At 38.7% G+C, this 20527-nt stretch overlaps 1 protein-coding gene across 1 annotated transcript; it reads right to left on the bottom strand.

Annotated features, from left to right (window-relative positions):
• Window positions 1-1230: 1230 nt before the first annotated feature.
• On the bottom strand, window positions 1231-8183 carry LOC144658376 (epididymal sperm-binding protein 1-like). The gene is made up of 3 exons (XM_078518803.1): window positions 8082-8183; window positions 2254-2397; window positions 1231-1633 (listed from the first exon to the last, which is right to left on the bottom strand). The coding sequence occupies exons 1-3, from the start codon at window positions 8149-8151 to the stop codon at window positions 1506-1508; spliced, it is 342 nt and encodes a 113-aa protein (XP_078374929.1). The 5' UTR covers window positions 8152-8183; the 3' UTR covers window positions 1231-1505.
• Window positions 8184-20527: the final 12344 nt, after the last annotated feature.

Here is a 20527-nt window from a genome sequence, read left to right as displayed (position 1 = left end):
TTCTCCTTAAAAGGACATGAATTGGGAAAAATACCGGCAATTTGAGACAAAAAGGAAACAACAACACATCAACAAACAACAACGACAACATCATCACACTTGACAAATACTTATAATTTAATTGTTGCACTGTTTCCATCAGATCACGCAAAGAAATAAACCAAACAATATTTACTCGTTATTACGTAAAATAATTGAACTGAGTATGCTTTCCTTTATACGACCGGTTTTTGTGGATGATCGAATGCTCAACAGCTTAAATCAACTATTAACACAGAACTGAACCATCTATTGTAGCATGCTGTGATCAAGAGCGTGTAGAGATCACGCAAAGGTTCCAGAAATGGCGAAGGGAAAAATCTAATATTGCCTTTACCTTTTTGAAAAGTTCACCATATGACCTGTTTATTTGAATGGGTTGTTTGACGAAATTCTCACAAGAGCGTCAAACATGCATTGAAAACGATAATTTCATTCGCTGTTTACTACTTGTGTCACGCAATTGCTGTCACTCAAAAACGGCAGATTGTCGGCAAAATTAGTGATAAACTAAGGCCAAAGCGGGCCACTAAAAACCTTTTCTCCAGATATTTTATTGGATATCCTATTAGATAAGTGTCTAGTTAACCCATAATAATTGTTTTTACGATATTTTAAGTTATCGCACATAAAAAAGAAACGACAGAGTTTTACTGCATAATTTCGCTCGCTACTCATTTGCAAATTTTGCCTTTGGATTTATCCCCGTTTCAGGCTAAAAATTAATCTTGATTTGTTTTATTTTTCGCTCAGTCATACAATAATCACATTAATCACATTATAAATATTATTAAATTATCAATAAACAGCTGCAGTAAAACGCGCGAGGCGATCAAACTTTCAAAAAAATCAGTCAAACCGGAAGTGGTTTTTGAGCCCAATTGGGGCGAAATCTATTCTGACATATTTCTTCGAAAGGAAGCTGTATTAGGAAAAACTAACTACGGTCCGTTTGGTCTCTCACCAGGACCTATCTATGGGAACAATATGAGCGAAATGGTCTATTCTATTTGTTCCGCTGTCTGGTTGATAATTCTAGAAAGTCGCACTTAAATGATAATAGTTGAATCTTATTATTCAGAAACAATGCTTGCATAAATCACTTTTATTCTTTTTCCACGTGTCTTAGGCCACACAAATATATCATCGCAACGGGCTGTATAAGTTGGCTGTTATAATAATAATAATAATGTTTAATAGACACTCATTGCAGTGTAACTGAATTACAGAGTAAAAAAAAACAAGCTAAGGTATAAATATAAACTATTAATCACAATATACTGTATATACAATATAAGGTTCTATTATAAACAAGCTAGTTCGAGATTAATAGCGAAAAGTGACGAAGTCCTGAGAACGCTTCGTTCTGCAAGGCTTGATGGTGCTACGACTTGTGTTGTCGACAATTGTTATACTGTAACAATGCAAGAAAGACTTAAAATAAGCAGGTGGAAGGGTTTGTGGCCTTAGCGTCTTCCAGGTCTAGGTCGAAAATGGGTACCCACGCTGACGCATTGCCAGGGACGGTCATCGCCAGCTGGTTTGCACGACTGGTTTCTATCGCTACAGTATCTTTTTTCTTGTGCGCTACACTCTAGGAATAATTGAAACAGGAAATTCTAGTTAGAAACGAATGCTGAAATAATTATATATAGCAAAATAATACTTTGGCCTCACATTTGCCCAATTTCGGTCCTACATTGGTTTCAAATCGAAATTTATCATGGAGTTCATTCAAATCTATCCACACCCGCGTCAATGATGTTGGTATAATTGCCCAAGTTGCGTTGGTTCCTTTTTGCCCCCTCCTCAACATATTGCGGATACAATCCTTATCCACGAAGGGTTCGATATTGAAAGAGGGGAGGGGACTTCTGAAAATTTTTGCACGTGACAGTGATAAATTTTAAGCATTTTAAACGTTCCAAAAACTTTTGTCTGAGGTTGTGGTATAAAACAATTATTGCAGAACAATGATGTCTACAGTACACAGTACGTAGGGGGGGGGGGGGGGTACCCTGCGATGGACTAGCATCCCATCCAGGGGGGAGTAGAAATACTCCTAGCTACTTAATGTTAAAGAAACCGCGATCAGCTCCGGCAGTATGCGCCACTTTGGCTCGAAGCTGCCCCTCTTATTACATCGGCTTAAATTCACATAAGTGTTCTATTTTAATGATAAATAGTTTACAACAGCTTAGGTTTGTTCCTTACCGCAATAATCCCATCGAAGCCAACTGTATACACGATCGTATGCACACCACGGATAATTATTTCCGCTGTCGGCATAGGTACATTTGTTATACGTCTTGCCGTCATAGTTGAAAGGGAAAACGCAATTCCTTGGATCTCCAGTCACTGTAAAAAAATGTTTTTGACTTAAATTCATAATTCTTTAAAATGAAAAGAAAAGGAGCTGCTGTAGTTTTTTAAAATGCCTTTCAAGAGATATATTAAAAAAAAAAAGAAGTACAGTAGAAGCCCGGTAACTCGAACTCTGAATGGAAACGAAAGACAGTTCGAATTAGCGGGGGTTATATTCAATTTCAGCTTGCCATGTTTATAATTCAAAGTTTATTATTTTTCAGCACTTCAGTATACGATACAGTCTAAATGAAACTTATCTCGTCAAAAACAGTAACAAGATTATACATTCTTATTATAAGATCGGAAAATGACTGACAAATACGGGATCTGCTCGTTGCACTAATTAATTAAAATCAGTTTTTTTTAATTTATTTATTCAAAAATTTAATTCCCATGTAACAGCTGATATCCGGGCTGAAGCTAGAATTTAAAAATTGATTTTACTAATGACGAAAATAAACTGGAAACAATATACTAAGGCAAGATAATATTAATATTTATGTATATCTGGCTTAATAGCTTTTTCATAAATAAACTAAACTTACTCAATCTCGCAAATCAAACAAAAAGCAACATCAAGGGAATAAAGGTTGGGAATAACGAAATTAAAAACAACTAATATGCAGATGACACTACAATTCTCCTTAGGGACTAGACTCAGTGCAGGCGTTACTCGAGACGTTTGAAAAATTTAAAAGTCGCTCAGAGTTAGAACTAAACAAATCATAAAAAAAAACATGTGGCTAGGCTCTTGGACATCGAGGAAAGACACACCGTTTGGGTTTCGACGGGCAAAAAAAATTGTATATGCCCTGGGTATTCACTTCTCCAACGATAGCACCTCAACTGATAGACTTAATTTCGAAAAGAAACTAGAAGACCTAAAGAAAATTCTTAATTCTTGGAAAAGAAGAAAAAAATTAACCTTGCTTGGGAAAATTAACATTGTCAAAACACTGGGATTGTCTAAGTTATTCTACAACGCTTCGGTTCTAACATTGTCTGGAAACTTCTCCAGAAAAGGTCGATAAGGTTGCTTTCGACTTTATATGGGATAACAAACCACATAAGATAAACGGCATGCAATACATGCTGAAGCGATGACGTTTCACAAGGGGTTAAAAATACATTTTCTTCGTAGATTTGCTCAATTGTACAACTACAGTTATATATATATATTTTTTGATTTCCCTATGTTGTCTCAACAAAGATTACGTTATATTATAGGTCTTATAGCGTGACTTGCGATAAACGACATACGATACGCGGGAGCTAGCTTTTAAGCTGCGAGAAAGGTCAAACGGTCTCTTGCTTACAGTGGCCCTGTATCTTCTAAGAATTAGAAATCTCTGTCTACCAAATCTAATAGATCCCATCACATAAAATTTAGTCTCTTTCGTTTATACATTTTAGGGTCCCATTCTTACTGCACGGGAGTATTTTGCTTTTGTGTTCCACGCGGCGATTTCTTGTTATTAAGTTAAACTTGATTTCTGTTCGTTTGAGCTAAACGGATCCGGTCGATCGGGTGCCTGCATTAAAGCGATGACGTCATCAGTTACACGTCATCGCTTAATAAAAAAGAACACATTAATTAATCGAAGACAAAAACGATGGCGGTTTAAAAATGAGATATAAATATAAACGATATAAAAATTGTATCAAGACCGTTTTTTTTTTCAGGTCATGGCCCGAGGCACGTGTTTAAGACGGATTCCGCTCAACGTTCGAGCAATGAGTGCGAAAATTAAGTACCAAAAATCTACTCATAGTACGGCAACATTTTATATACTATTTAAAAGATCTTATCGAAATTCATTTGTCTTAGTGACCCCGTAATTAAATTCTAAAGCATTCTCGAGAAAATTGAAGTCAAACCTCGTAAAAATGTTTAAAACGTGCGCCATTTTGTTTTGAGATGGCGTAAAACCTCCGTTTTAACTGAAATATTGACAATTTCAAATCCATTTTTCTCTCGCGGGGTTAGCTTGAGTGCTAAATTTTTGGCAGGTTTTTGTTAGCTGTACTTAAACTGTTACCATGCTAAGAGTTCTTTTTGGTAACTTTTTTTTGCCTGTATTGCTCGAATGTTGGGCGGAAACCATCTTAAAATGTTAAACACCTCGTAGTTGATATCAGAGAAAAATTGCTAAAACGTATCAGCAATCATTAGTTGATTTAACCTAAGGACAAATTTCACTTCATTTTACGGTTATCTTAGTGCAATCAAAAGCAAATGGAAAATATCGTCAATCCAAAGTCAAACTAGCTACGAATTGGAAGACTCTGATATGCAAAAAATATACAATTGGCCATTTTCTATAGAGCAGTTTTCAATTGAGTGTCGTAAAACCAAAACCAAAGTAATTACTCTAGCCAATCAAAAAGGACACAGACAATCCAGTGAACCAATCAAAACTCAAGGCAAATACATGTAGCCGGCACGAAGCGCGGGAAAACGTGCGCGAGCGAGTCATGATTGGTTTGGGTTTAAGTTCTGATTGGCTGAGAAAGTGGCGCGAGATTTTTAAGCCAATCACTAAGCGTAGCAATGCAAAACCAAAGCAAACGCAATTAACTTTCGACACTCAAGTGAAAACCGCTCTAACTAAGAACACAAAGTTAATAATGTGCGAATTTAATATTAGACAACATTCTATGTACCAAAGACAAACTTAAAAAAGCAAATCTTGTATCTGACAATTAATGCTATCTATGTAAAAAAAGAAAGACATACAACTGAGCACATGTTTTTAAAATGCTCTCACGCAACCTTATTCTGGAGAGAAACCACCAACCAAAATATTCACTAAAGTTCATTCCAAAGTATTGCATTGCGCATCCCTACTTCGCACAATTCCACGCGTGATTAGCGCACGCACGCGCGCCAAAAAATGGCGGCTTTCTTTACGGCTGGAACTCGCCAGAGATGTAAATTCGTCATTTTCTCGTAAACGAGTACGGTGACCTATATCTTTTTCTGTTGATTTTATTTGAGTAGTAACTTTCTTTCGTAGATTAAATATGGACTAATTCTTAGTGTAGAATAAGAAATAATCGTCGGAACGTGACTATAATCATGGTGATATTATAAGGATTTATACCATGCCATAGAGAATACAGCCAATCTGAATACAGGAAAGCTGTTGTATATTCGACGGTATTCAACCCAACCTTTCCATTGTGCGCTGCGATTGTATTCTCGACGAAATTTAGTAAGCGTATTTTCTATGGCATGGCATAAAATAGTTACTTGTCACTTGTATTTTCTTGGTATACACACTCGCCTAAAGGCTCGTGTGTATACCGAGAAAATACAAGTGACTCGTGGGATATTCCATAGTATACCACTCGAAAGCGTTGCATAACTGGTATTTATTGGGTATAAACAAGGTGCTGTTGTTCCCAAGCGAGCATGGGCACTCCCCGTTTTTATTTCAAAATTTAAGTTCCTATTACAAAAACAACCAATAGGAATTGTTTGGCAAAAATCTCAGTGCAGGTTCTACTTCAGTGGAATGCCCTTAACTGACTCCACTTTTTTACATGGAACTGTTTACTTATTTAAACACCATTAAGCGCCGAGCTTGGCTTTGTTAGTGGCAAAGTATTTCATCTACAAATGTAACTTGGTTGAAGATTCCTTGAATTTTTCACTATTTAAGCTACAAGTTCAAGAAAGCATAATGACGGAAAGATACATTGCAAAAAAGAACAAAACAGTCAAGCATTTAAATGGTAAATGTCATTGCTTCCAACGTCTCCACAGTCTAGTGTAATGTAGTGTCACAATACCGAGTTCTTTTTGTCTAAGATTATATCGATTAAATTACTACAAATAATTGTGGTTTGTTTCGGAATTTATTTTTATTTGCAATTAAAGCCAGTGGTTGATGGAGTGAGTAATGTTGCCAAGATGCTGACGATGATAACCTCCCTAATGTTTGAACAATTAAACAACGGGCATGTACGTCATAGGGCGTACCATTGCACGACTCTATTGTTTTCTGCATAAACACATTTTCTCTTCAAACAGCCGATTACCCTCTTCTGTATCTACTCAGTCAACTCGAGGAGTCCTTGTGACGTTATTGTTTAGATATTTTGATTAATGCAGAACAAACAATAAACAAAAGTAACACGTCTGAGCATCACATCCTTGTCAGTATTTTCCGCTTTCCACATTCATCGTCCAGGATGACTAGAAGGACTGATCGCCTACAAACGCACCGATGTTATGTTTTAAAACCAAAATACCGCCGTTTCAGACAAAGACTGGTGCTCGCTGTTTAAAAACCGGCTCAATTTGCTGTTACGCATTCGCATTGGCAGTGTTCCCTGATTGTCATGACTTTAAGATTTGTTTCCCTACATCAGCAAGCAAAAATGATGGAGTGAATCCTACACAGTAAAAATATTTAACCCGAGATACACGCTCAACAAAGTAATCGATCTTACTCTACCTACAAAGAATTTGAAAAGTCTTCCATTACATTGCGTAACATCGGCCTCTGTTGGCCAATCTGATAAGCAAACATCAATGCATTTCTGATTTGAATTGCATCTTTATTATAACTGGTTTTGCTCGGGCTATGCTCTTGTAGTATTTGCCCGATTATTCAGAAAATATTTCATTCCATGCCATATGATTCCCTCACAATTTATCTCCGGATTTTTTGTTCATTTTTCTCAGTTGGAAGTGTGGCTCAGATATCACAATCGTACTGAATCGTACTGAAAACGTGATCAATACAGGCAAGTCACAATAGGTCGATGAATCAATTAACATTCATTCATGTCAGCCAAGATAAAAAGCAATCAGCAAATTCTTGACTTTTCAGGTGCCTCGCTTATCGCTGACAAGATAGGTTGTTCGGGTCATTGATCTCTTTGTTGCACGGAACATGTTAAAACACACAACGACGTCGTTGAACGTGACTTGAATACCATAGCGTAGAGCCTTTTTTCTCTGTCTTTATTAAAAAGGAGAAACTTAGGTATAACTTATTGTCGAAATTGTTTTAGAAAAAAGGCTATACAAGCACAAAACTGAATTTTCATGCCGCATGCTTTTGATTTGGCTATTTCAACAGGCTTCTATTTTTGTAATCTTGAGCAGTTGTAGTAAGGATAATAGCACACGCTTGGTTTATTTGAAAGTCAATTATCTGAATTAAAGCGTAGACGGAGCATCAAAATTGCAACAGATTATAATTATTCCTTGTAGTTTCTTATATAAAAAGCAATAATAGGAAGGGGTATGCAAAGTGTAGGTCGTAAAGTCTGCACCAAAATTAAAAAGGTTGTCGTGAACTATAAAACAGGAAGGCCGAGGGTTCTAGATTTCTAAAATTTCATAACCAGTTGCGAACCAGTGCAAGTAATGTACTTGAAATAAACAAACCTCTAAATAGCAAAATCAAGGTGAACCGAGAATACGAATTATCAAATTCCACTTTCATCTGATATAGATATTGAGTTCTTGTCCGGTTCTTTGGTCCAGTAAAATCAAATAATAAATGGAAACCGCCTCCGATCAAATCGTAATGTTTGCACAAACACTTTCAAACGCTTTAGTTCATACTCTTAATGGGGCTGAAACAAACTATTTTAAAACAGTATAATTAATGCTGTAGATGTAATGAAAGAATTGAGAAACAAAACAGTGTGCATACCTTTCGCCCCATCATGCATCAAGCATAAGCAAACCAGCAAGAACACGCCTTCCTTCATTGAAAACACCATGGCTTGACTTGAAGTGAGTACCGCTTTTAAGAAATTAACACTGCTGAAAAGGCGTAGCTTCCCTTTATATCAGCGACGAACGTGAGGGGGCGTTTTCAATAACAGACGGAAGAGGTAAGTGATTTTTGTCATAGACCTCTGCAAAATAGTTTCGATAACAAAGAAGTTATAGCATAACCACAGGTAGCCAATGCTTAAGTGGCTGTCCACCTAACAGCGGTCTGGCGACTTTCGGGTCGCGAGTAAACCTTCCCTTTATTTTTTGTGACTGAAAAGGACTTAATGTGAAATGATTAAAATCGATCTAATTTTTTTTCCAGAAACTTTTTCTGTGCTTCGCTACAGGACAAAACGTATTTTACTATCTGAGAGCGGTTTTCAGGGTTATTCGATGGCCGGAATTCGGCGATTTTAAAAGCTGCCTTTCTTCGAAACGGATAAATATCGCTAAATTTTAAATAATACATTACATTAAGCCGCATTTACCTTATCTTATCAAGGAATATCGAATTATTTGATGAAAAATTAAATTAACTTAATTAAATCAAAGACAACGCGGTTTGCGGTATCTTTTCTCGCATGACAGATTCCTCAAAAGTAAAAGCCAAAATCTCCAAAGCGGTACAAAAATCACAGGTAAAATGCACTTCACGGCAAAGATCTAACCCTATTCTAATAGAAAATAAATTAAAAAGTCCGGGTATCGTTCTACTTTGGGGCTCTTACTTCGTGTAGAAGACACAGTTCACCTATAACAATAGAGAACAAAAGGACAAAAGAACGAGGAATATAATAAAAACAAAAGGTTTGCGATGCAGTATGCTATTGTGACGTGTTATGTGCTTCTACACGTAGAAAGAGCCTACTTTGGACGCGAACAAACGTTTTTAAGAGCTCGTTTTGGCAATATTTACATTAGATTGCTCGTTTGACGGTTTATGCCCAGCGCATGTGATTAGATAGAAATATTTTATCCAGCACCTCAGAGTCTTGCTGTACATCCTCGAAAAACGAGTACTTTTGGTTTTTATGGCCGTTTTAGTTTGTATAAATAAAAACGGCTGAAATGCCATAAATAGGAATCCTTCGTCCCCTCGCACAATATGCAAATTTTGCTCATTTACAACGGTTGTCGATTTCAGCAAAGTCAAAATTATCTCAAGGATTAAAACTTACTTTTTCTCAAACATTGTCCTTCTTAAGTTTAGACACTCGGCAACTGGAGGCCTTTACCTTATTCTGACATAAAACAAACTCAAAGGTGAAGGTATCATTTTGCTTTGCACGCGAACAAGTGGTTAGGAGCTTCTTGGTCAATATTTACATCTGAAATACTCGTTCGACGGTTACACGCAATGTCCAACGAAAACTGTATGACTTAACATCTCAGATTCATTTTATGCCTCTTCAGAATAACAAGCATGTTTTCTTCTAAGCCTTTGTTAGTTTCTAAACAAAACATTAAAGCGAAAAAAATGTGATAAAAACAATTATTGATCTATCTTATTTACAGCGGGCTGTCGATTACAGCTTTGTTTGTTTACATCGCAAAAACGATAAAGCTCTTCCCTACTCAATTATAGTCCAACCTTATCGCATCACCTGAACGAAATTAATCCAGTATTTAAATTAATCTCGCATTATCCATGAAAACATCACTGACAATCCGTATACCAATGGCTTTCTTTTAGTAAGCGGTGGCCGTTGATAAGTGTTGCGGGAGGAGGGGGGGGGGGGGGGGGAGGAAAGTGGACAAATACCCAAATAAATATCCAGATGAATGAATTTTACATCAAAATATCAAATTCATGCAACTCCCTCTCGGTTTCAACAGTAATGTTATGGTCCACCCGTATGAACATGGCAAACACCACACTACTTGTAGCTAAAACTAATTAATTAACAGAAATTACTCGGTACTTGAGCTCACCTACAATCACAAAAACGATCTTACTGCTTAAAAATAAAACTTAAGGTAAAAGCTGTTAAAATTGATGCTAAACGTTTTCGATCTGTTCGATCATCATCAGAGGTGACTCTGATGATGATCATCACTCTGATGATGATCGAACAGATCGAAAACGTTTAGCATCAATTTTAACAGCTTTTACCTTAAGTTTTATTTTTAACCTTTTATCGGCGAAATGTATATAGATCTTACTGCTGTTTTCGTGACATGTGTTTTACACAATAATTCCACCTTGCTCCTGGTTTATGCATTTTGTAACTTTTCTTTCTCTTATCGTTAAAACATCAAATTTAATAAACTGTTATCCTTAACAACGACTCCAAATGAGAACATGACCGCGTGCACAACTTTTTCCCTTTTCTTATTTACAACTATCGGTAAACAAAGCTTACAGGGCACATCCTTTCCAAGGTTTTTGTCAAGTTATAAATTGCGATTTATTCGACTGGTGCTTGGAAACTTTGTCCACAGCAGACTCAAAGGACGTGAAACGTCCACCAAAACTTCCGAGTACATCCTCCCCGGCCATAAAGTTATATGGCTATTCAGTGGTTCGGCGGCAGCAGCTGCATTCTTTCACCATGTCTGTGATTTTGTTTACAAGGGTAGCATTTGTATCTTTAGATTTGAATGGCAGTTCAAAATGATCGCAGATGGCTTTCAGTGTTTTCACATTGAATTTTGAGTGCCCTTCTTGTTTGGTCTGCTCGCATATATCATAGCCAACGTACATCATAGGATGCATTACACCCACGTTGTTGAAAATATCCTCGACCTTTTTGTCCCGACGTTTATCATTCAGAAATGATGCTTCTTCTTGCAAAAGCAGATCCCCTTCGTCATCAATCTCAACACTTTCGGCTCCAGACGACCCTTTTCTTCTTCTGAGTGCAGATAGTCTCGAAAAGAATGACTGAACTTGCCCTTTCGTCAGCCATTCGTCTCTGGAAAATCTTCTTGAGTCATTTGCATTTCTGGTCGTTCTCATGTCTGCTGCGACCTGAGCAGGATCTGCTTTCCGGCCTGTTTGCGCGCCGACATCAAATCGTACTGTGAGGTAAGACCTGACATTCTCGCTAAACCTTGTCCCGCCTCCCCTTGGCTTCTGTAGGGCCCATCCACTAGCCTCACATTTGCAAACACCACTGGGAGAGTCAGGTTGGCGAGAGTCTTCGGTTGGCAGCAACTTCTGTCTTGAATCGATGGACATTGTTGCGAACTTGAGCGCCCAGTCTCAGCGTAAACGATCGTATATGCTTTCCTGATTCGCTTGAAGACTTGAGACATGTTCTCCAAAGTGAATATGATCTTGTAGTTTGTCAAATGTTTTAAAAACGGAAGAACAGCCAGGCTCTTTACATGCAAATAATGCTGCTTCTTTCTCTGACTCTTGTTTCTCACACAGTGACAGCTTCATTTGCCTGGGCGTAACAGCAAAGAAGCCTTGCTCGTTAACTTCCCTCACGAGAATTGGACTTTGTCTCTCAACCTTGAGTTGCGACCATGGTATCAATTTTCCCGGGCCAATTTCATAGGCTTTTGAGACGCGAACACCCTCTGCTTCATACGAGAAATTATGGAATGAACTGAAATTACTAATGCGGTTAACTTTAATACTTTGGCTGCAATCTAATTCGCACACAGCTGCGGTGGTTCCCTTTACCTGCCTGGCCTGCAGTGCCTGATACATTTCTGAAGTGGTCAAAATGTCGTGGCCTTCGTCACAGTACCGTCGAAGTGCGCCTTTCAATGGACTAATGATTCTATCACAAACGTCTTTGCCAAACTGGGGCTCAGAGAAGTCGTATCTGGAAAAACAAAATACAAGAGATATCTATCCTATAGCAGTATTCCTGTAAAGCTGTAAGTCTTGCGGGTCAATTTCATAAACTCATATATGGCCTGGGATTGGGGAGACATTCTCGCCCAACGGCCTCGTGCTTTCATTTGTTTCTCGGTGTTTGGATACCCCAATGAAACACTCGCTCTCGTTTTGAAAATAGCACACTGATGAAGGTTCAGGATAGCGGAGAATCATGGTGTAAACTAACCGGAAATTATCGCCTTTATTTAGACACAAAATATCACGTACTATGACTGACTATCACTATTAATAGACTTAATAGTTAGGAAAAGCAGTTCCTTAGGGAAGCCCAGGAAGAGACGGAAAGAATAAGGCAGTGGTTTATGTGTATATCTCAGAGTTCATTCGGAATCGCCTTCCAGTTATAAAACAAAAATGGCGCCTGAAGTTAGAACTAACTCCATGAGGACGAATTATATCATGGGCATCTTTGACCAATAACTACAAGCCATTTGATGATCAACTTATTAAAAGCATTTAGCCCTTCTCCAAACAAGCATGGAAAACCATAGTTTATTTTATTATTTCAAATGGAATGTAATTACCTCAGAACTCGTATCCCAACCTACTTGCCAATGTCGCTCACAGCTGCTATTAAGTTATTATTGTGGTAGCATCCAGCGTCATCGGAACGAATGTAGGCCGTATTCACGTACGGTCGTTCAGCTTTGACGGTCGTCAGCAGGTGTGTTAGGATTGCACATACTGCGTACCAGTCCTGGGCGTAGTAATCCAGGAGGTGGACATACGATACTATCTCTTGATCTTGACCCTCTGCAGGCTTGGAGATAACGCAGCTGACGTGCCAGCTCATTCCCCGTTTGCCGTACCACTCGGACTGTCTTTCTTGACACTTCATTTGGTTGAATTTCATCGCCCAATCCAATAGCACTAGTATGGAGTCACTTTGTAGAGACCTGAGTGCATCTTGTTTGGCTTGGTCTTGATTCTCTGTTCGAAGGATATGCGCCTTCCATTGAAGCACCATATCCTGTGCCTGTTTGGCATCATACAGCAGGTCTTCCTTTTGGTCTTTTCCATACAAACTGATTTCAATCTGGTGACTCGATCTCTATCAATATGGAGATCATTGCGTTTTTGAGTGATTCACATTGTTGGCACTGTGTATAGTGTTCGTGGTCGCAGGAAGCCTGGAAGTCAGTGCTCTGGGGATCACTAAGAGCATAACGTCCACAATAGTCCGGGCATGGGCTCTCGCCTTCTCGACAGTGCGCTCGGTATTCTGTTTTAAGGTAGCGCTTACCTTCTTTCAATTCCTTCCTTGTTGCTTGACACCATTCCGGCCGCGATCCGCTTTCCTCCAGCCTGTCTATAATCTTATTCAGAGCATCGAATCCGTCTGCACCACTTGCTGCGGTATTGTCGAGCCCTTGTAAGGACTTCCGTTGAGATGATTCCCTTACTTTTAAAATCTGAAACAAAGTCGACCGTCCAAGGGGTTCGAATTCTTCATCACGGCAGTGGCTGAAATATTGGGCTATCATGGTTGATCTAGCGACAGTTCTCACAACGTTGGGCATGACTAACTGCTCTCCGGAATCTAGTTTTAAAGTCCGAGTCCCGTAGAAAACATCCTGGTAAAAATATGGTTGGTCGGCAAATGATAGGAAATGTTTTAGCTTCATCAAATCGATACTGGTTCTGTGGAAAGGAGCTTTCTCTAGAATCAATCCAGCACCGACGGTCTTCGCGTGGGCCCTGGCCTTTTTGGTCTGTCGATCACTTAGATTTTCAAAGTGGCCATGCATCTTTTTTTAACTCACTGAAATAATACTGGAAAGCGTAAATACTAAAAAATCGTGTTTTCAGATTCTTTGTTGGGTCTTGTCTGTATGCAGCTATCAGGGCGTTTTCGCCTTTATCTAGCGTCGACGAGTTTTTGTATGCGTTTAACAATGACCTTGCATACAGCTTGACAAGCTTCATCGAACTTTTCTTCGCACAACGCTTTTTCATTTGCGGACGCACTTTCCCAATCTGACGCAAGCCTGAACGTAAGCTGCTCAACTGTTTTCATATCAGTCAACGATGCAATTTGACCCACCTTGAGTGGGTAAGGTGTCGATTCGTCAGCTGAACCATCAGATTCCTCTTCGCGCCACTGGCCTGGTGTCCATGGTGGATCTGACGAGCTGACGCCTGGTACTTGAGTGCCTGGTGACCAAGTTCGCATCGCCAAGTAAGCATCGTGCTTAGATTTTCTAGAATAGTTAAAAAATGAAACACTTAACTGACTGAAACGTTCCCCGAAGAACATATTCATTCGTCAACTTAAGAACATTTAGGACGGTACCTTGTCGTTTTTTTATGGTTTGACCCTAACAACTCAGCTGTTACTCTCTTTTCTTATCTCCAGACTAATAACGCTCCTCCTCTTTCCGCTAACCCCATTTAACCTTAACATGCCTTAAAAACTGAAAAACTGACCATGGCATTAAATTAACTTTTATGTAATTGTTTTGCAGGCTGTGGTACAATATGTTTGTTGCAGTGTCAAATTCGCCATGGCAATTCTTTTACGTCACCTCTGTATCAATACAACTTCTGAGAAAATATTGCAATGATAAAAAAAAAGAAGAATAAAGCATACCTCGAAAACTGTTCTGGTTTTTCAACCACCCCCTCAGACAGCCATTTCCACTCGTTTTTAGGCGGTGACGCCTATATGCTATGGCCCGGTGGACGGCCGTGTGAGGAGTGAGAGATTACTCCAACCGAGTAGCACTGGGAACTAGGCACTTTGTTGTTTACTCAGTTTCGGTACGCCATCTTTGATTGTCAATGAGTATGAATCAACTTTAAGAGCATCCATCGGCAAAACGCGTTTGATTTCTAACGTACAGTTAAACGGAGTTTTGGGGTCAGGGGAGAATGATGTACTGGATAATTGTGAGCTCGCTTAAAGAACTTTTTTACCGTTGTACGTGTATTCGAAGTCGGCATACGTGTTGGCAGACTAAGTTGACTGATGTTGAATTTGACGAGTGAAGGCCGGTTAGTGTCATAACTTTTGAAACCTTTCCAAAAGGGCGACCGATGGCAGCAGTATCCTGATTAGATTGCAAAGGTGAGCTATCTGAAATCATTGTTTGCTTTGACGTGCATTGTTGTCGATAATATTTAACTTTTCCCTTCGCGACTCTCCATCTTCCTTTTACTGCTTTTGATAGTATTTATTCGGGTATTTATCTCAAGCCATTAAAAATAACACAGTGACGGTATCCGTATTCCTATTTGTACGAGAAGCCAGAGTTCAGAAAGAACTTTTACCCTATTGCTGATTTAGCTGATCTAAAATGTTTTTTTGATAAGTTGCATAAATGCATGTAAGTGATTCTAGTAAGCGGTGTTGACTTCATTACATTTCAGACCTTTTCAATACGGAAATGTCACACAATCTTCAGTATCGACTAGGTGTGGAAATCAATCCTGGGCCTTTCTGTTGCTAAATGACGAAGTTCATAATGATTTAATGTATTTATCTTATCATACTGTAGGTTTGTAATGTATTGGAGGTTCGTTTTGTAGTCAAGGCAAATAGAAATTAAAATGAATAAGAAAAATGCAATTTCTGGGATCATTGTACAGCGTCATCGCCTGTGCATGCTTGTATGCGTGCCGGTTATTGTTTGTGGGGGCAAAGCCTCCACATTGGCATCGACTGAGGGATTTATTTATTTATTTGTGCGTGGGTTTGCTTGCGTCACGTGGTCTTCTGCGAGAGAGCCTGGGGATGAGGTCGGCGGTGCGTGTCGAGTAGGCCAAATTGGATTTGGCGTGTCGTTTCGTATGGTTTCTTACAGCAGCTCACGAAGTCATACCAGCCAACATTTCGTTTGGCTGGAAGTCTGTGCAGGTTGCACATCAATTCAAGAGGAGCTTTTACGCTTACAAAAAGCGATGTAATGATCGATCTCTTTCGTATATGTCGAGCTAGCGTCGTACATGTAGGAATATTCGAAAACAAAATCGGGTTTCACATAAGCTTCATTAACGATGGATCTATCTAGAAACCAGAGCGTTGGCTAAAATCGAGTGCGTGGCTGCTTGTTCGGAACAAAAGGAAGAGCTTTTCAGATGAAACAGGACAATTTAATACATTTGTACTTGAATCAGTCTATATGGCTATATGTTCTGATATATGTAAATTATTCTGCAATGCAGCTATATAATAAACAAACCATTTTAGTGCTACTGGTTAAAAAAGAAAACAAAAGGAAAAAAGGAAAAAAAACTGTCTCCTCTGGGGTTCGAACTCGGGACCTCTCGCGAACTATCGTTTCCCAGTCAGATGCCTACCCGAGTGCGCCACTCAATCATACTTACAAGGTAAGGTGAAGATATCTTATATTAATGTAATAGACGTTCCGCTATCAATGTTTGAATCACTGCTGCTCATAAATTTTCAAGGAATGAAAACTAAACTTTTAAACTTGGCAAAAAAGTCAGTCGTGGCTCGAAGAGCTCTTTGATCTTGTTTTTTGATCTTGCTTAAACTGCAAAACAGGGTAAATTTCGCGAGTAGAAATTACTGTGGCTACTAAATTCGGCGATTTGCTAAAAATCGCAAAGATTATTTGCCGCAATAAATAGCAGCCTTAAAGTATATTGAATGTACTAAATGAATTCACAAAAAAGAAGAATCAAATTTGAAATTATCAAGCCCCCACACGTACGCATCGCGGACCGATTTTTACTCTTTCCTTGTGACTCTTTCGGCAGCTGTTGCACAAGGCTGGAACAGAAGCATGCTGTAGAACGTTTTTTCAATTGATCTATTTAACATACAAACGGACCTGCGGAAGAAAGGGAGAAGCGCACGTGTAACGCCTTATCGGTGAAAAATAGGCGTGTCGGTAAAAGAGTCCACTCTAACCGGGGCATGGGCCTGGGTTGAGGCCAGTTATATTTTATTTTTTCACATGTATTTTTGAACTCGTTTTTTTTTTCTTTAATTATTTTTCTCAAGTTAAATGATTTCCGAAATTCTGGTTCTTCTGAAATTACAAACAATAAAAAGTATTTTAAGGAAAAAAAGGAAAAAACAGTTAAAACAAAAAAAGAGGAACATGTAATAACAGTTTATGAAGTGCACGACCCCAACCGGTCTCGGCCCCGGCACCGACCTTCTCGGAAGGAAAGGTTTCGGGTTTTGTAGAATACAGAGCTTATCTTATTTGTTAATAGGTAATTTTAAATTGATGCTGGGTTGTCAGAACGAATTTAACGGACAGAACGATTCCAATGATTTTGATTTCTCCAGTTTCGTGACCGTTTGCTAATTTAAGTAGTTGTTCTTTTTTCAGTTGAATGAAAACATGGGCTTTGAAAATATTTTCTTTTAAACTTTATCACAGAGAATTCAAGTCCACTTATTGTTTCCAGCTTGGTTCAAGGGTACCCAAAAAAGAAAAACAAAAGAAATCAAATGGAGTTAAAAGTTTGGTAAATTAAATTAAATTAAATTAAGATAAGTTTTAATTTTGGCAACAGTAGCATTTCCCTATGGGAAAATGAAAAAAACGGAGAATACTTCCCTCCCAGCTACATGTTAACTATAAACATCGTAGATGGATGGGGTAGGTGCATGATAAACTGAAACTATAGACCGGTTTGAGCTGTAAAAGGAATGAACAAAACCGACGCAAAATCGAAAACATTGAAAAGTGTCAAATACACTGAGTTAATAGCCCAATTTCGATATATTAAAATTCAGCCTAAAACAATAGACCTCTGGACGAGGCTCCGGGGACTAAACTATAGAGTTTGTAGAGTTTGTGAGGTTTATTCCCCGGAGCCTCGTTGTGATGTCTATTGTTTTAGGCTGAATTTTAAAATATCGAAATTGGGCTATTGGGTTGTCCTAAAACCAGGAATGCCGGAAACCCGGAAAACCAGAATGCCGGAAATCCGGATAAGAAAGCCCGGAATCCTAAAACCCGGAATGACCTTTTTTGTGTACGTCTTTTCAAGATAAATACGTGGAAATATGTTATTTTTTGGGAAATTGGAAGTTTGTTACGAGTTTCCAATTACGTTGCGAGTTTCGATTTTCCGATTTTCCGGGTTTCCGGCATTCCTGGTTTTAGGACAACCCGAGTTAATTAAGCGCAGGTAATTTTAAAAACGCATAAAACTTCCTTAATCCTTTATATAAAATTTGGTTAAATAAGACAATGATGCGTGATAAATTATATTATCCCAGTATTGTGTAAATGTCGTTTGAGAAGACAGAAAAAAGAATGGACAAAATACTGTTTCTTGCTATTATTTACGTGATCCAACAACAATAGCAACGTCAAAAATTTCCATCACCTCTCGTGCAATTTTCACAGTCACGACTCTGTCACTTTTAACACTTTTCTGCTTACCCTTGTGATCGGGATAATGGCATGCTGTGCGGCCAGTTTGATTTTTCCCAGCCTTTGCCAAGGTTCGCGCGATGTCTTGGGCACACAAACATATTTTCAACTTGTTGGGCAGTTTTACTAAAATAGCCAGCCCGTAGTAAAATAAGTTCGCTTTCTGAAATGTCTTCTTTTGTTAAATGACATCTCCTCAGGTGAGCCGTAATGTCACTTTTGCATTCACTTAGAGGCATCAACGTGCTCTCTCCTTTATATTCCCCACATCCAATTTCATTCGGCTTCGCCGACATGAAACATGTCGTTGCAGACGCCATGTCTCGCGCTCTCGGGTACATTGCGTGACAACAACACATCAACATTGCAAATGACATCATTACATTGGGAAGAGAACTTATTAATAAAAAAAGCGAAGTCAAAATCTGTCTTTTTTACGAGCCTCCAGTTGCCTGTGTCAAAACTCAAGAATGACTAATGTTTAAGAAGAAGGAGTTTTAATCTTTGAAATTTTGACTTATTTTGACTCACAGGCAATACGAAAAGATGACCAACAGAGATATGATAAACGCCTGAATTATAACAATATGATGTTTTTCTATTGCATTTAAGAATAAGACCAAGCGATCTACCAAACCTTCTTATCGCTTTCGATAAACAAGTTTAGTTAATAGGAAAAAGTGTTAACGCATATCTATCCATGTTTCACCCAGTGGTCAGTAAAGGGGGGACTCTACGTGCTATCCGACATGATTATTGTCTTCAAACTGAACAGAATATATTGATCCTTATTAAACCTACGAATATTCAACACTGCAACTTTTCAGTACCCTGTTAAGTGTGTTTGTATCGATGAATACATATAAACAATGCATTTATAGGGTGACCATATCTCAAGGTTAGAAAACCGTTCAAGATAAAAAGTAATGAAATGTAGATTTCCAGACGGTACAAATATAACCACGGAGGGACTTTGAGAGACTTTAGTCCACGTGATCACATCCTAGTCACGTGATATTCTTGTAAGGTGATGTTTTCGCTCTTTTCAATTGGTTGACCTGTAAATGAGAAAAACGACGACACAAATGGTTTCAATTTTATTTCTGCATTCTCGTCCCCAGCCCCCCTCCCCCCACCAACCGAGATGAACTGAGGTTTTCTAATACAACTGGTATTCTGAATCTGCCCCTCAACAGTGGTAGGAAAGCTGTAAGAATGACAAAAACAACTCCGGTGGCTGCAAAGAATCGTTTTCACTGTATTCGTTGAAGTATCGCTGCACATGAGTGACAGACATTTTTAGCTTCTGGCAATGCCTGGCAATGTTAGTTTAGTGAATACATTTCTCGCAACACGTTCGCTTTGGTACAGGAGCAGGAGCGCGCTCACCCAAAGATCGTCTCGACGATTTTGTCATAATCACTTGCGTTTATTTTGGATTCCATTTCTAAATGAATGCTTCCTTTGCCAGTTACTGACATGTTGGGATCCATATGTGGGTGATTTCACTGACAGCTTCAAATTCAAAGTCTGTTGTTCCTCTCTTGTCCTTCTCTCTTCTACGTAAACCATGAGCTGTATCACTGTACTGCATTGTGAACTAGTTGACGTAGCCGCTTATGACATGCAACTGACACGATACATGCTGTGACCAGAGGCCAGGAAGCCTTTTAATCTCTAACGGCAGTACACTAGAGCCATATGGTCTCAATATTAAAGAAGAAACCTACTTCATTTAGTTCTCTTTATTTAAGTTTTTCATATTTTATAACATAAAACAACATTATTCTCACTGATCTTCTCAATTACATTCTGCATAATCCTTTGACTAACCTGTATGCAAGAAGGTTTTCCCACTTTTGCATCTTATTATCACCGCTCACTTAACCGCGAAAAAAAAAACAAGCCACAAAACCTCTTGTACCCACGTACCCACAAGAGGTTGTGTACGTTTTCTCGACTGGGTTTACTGTGAAGTTGGGGATTAGCTCAAGCGGTAGAGCGCCCGCTTAGCATGCGGGAAGTACCGGGATCGATACCCGGAGTATCCAGATTTTTATTTTATCAGTGAAAGAATAAATTTTCCATAGTAACAAGTTGCTTAATATTTATGAACATAAACAAAAAACATATTGTATGGTAACTTTTGCATGGGTCGTT

The sequence above is a fragment of the Oculina patagonica genome, chromosome 6, assembly GCF_052425735.1.
Source record: "Oculina patagonica isolate OP01 chromosome 6, crgOcupat, whole genome shotgun sequence".
Classification (NCBI taxonomy): domain Eukaryota; kingdom Metazoa; phylum Cnidaria; class Anthozoa; order Scleractinia; family Oculinidae; genus Oculina; species Oculina patagonica.
This window is presented reverse-complemented; position numbering and strand designations above follow the sequence as displayed.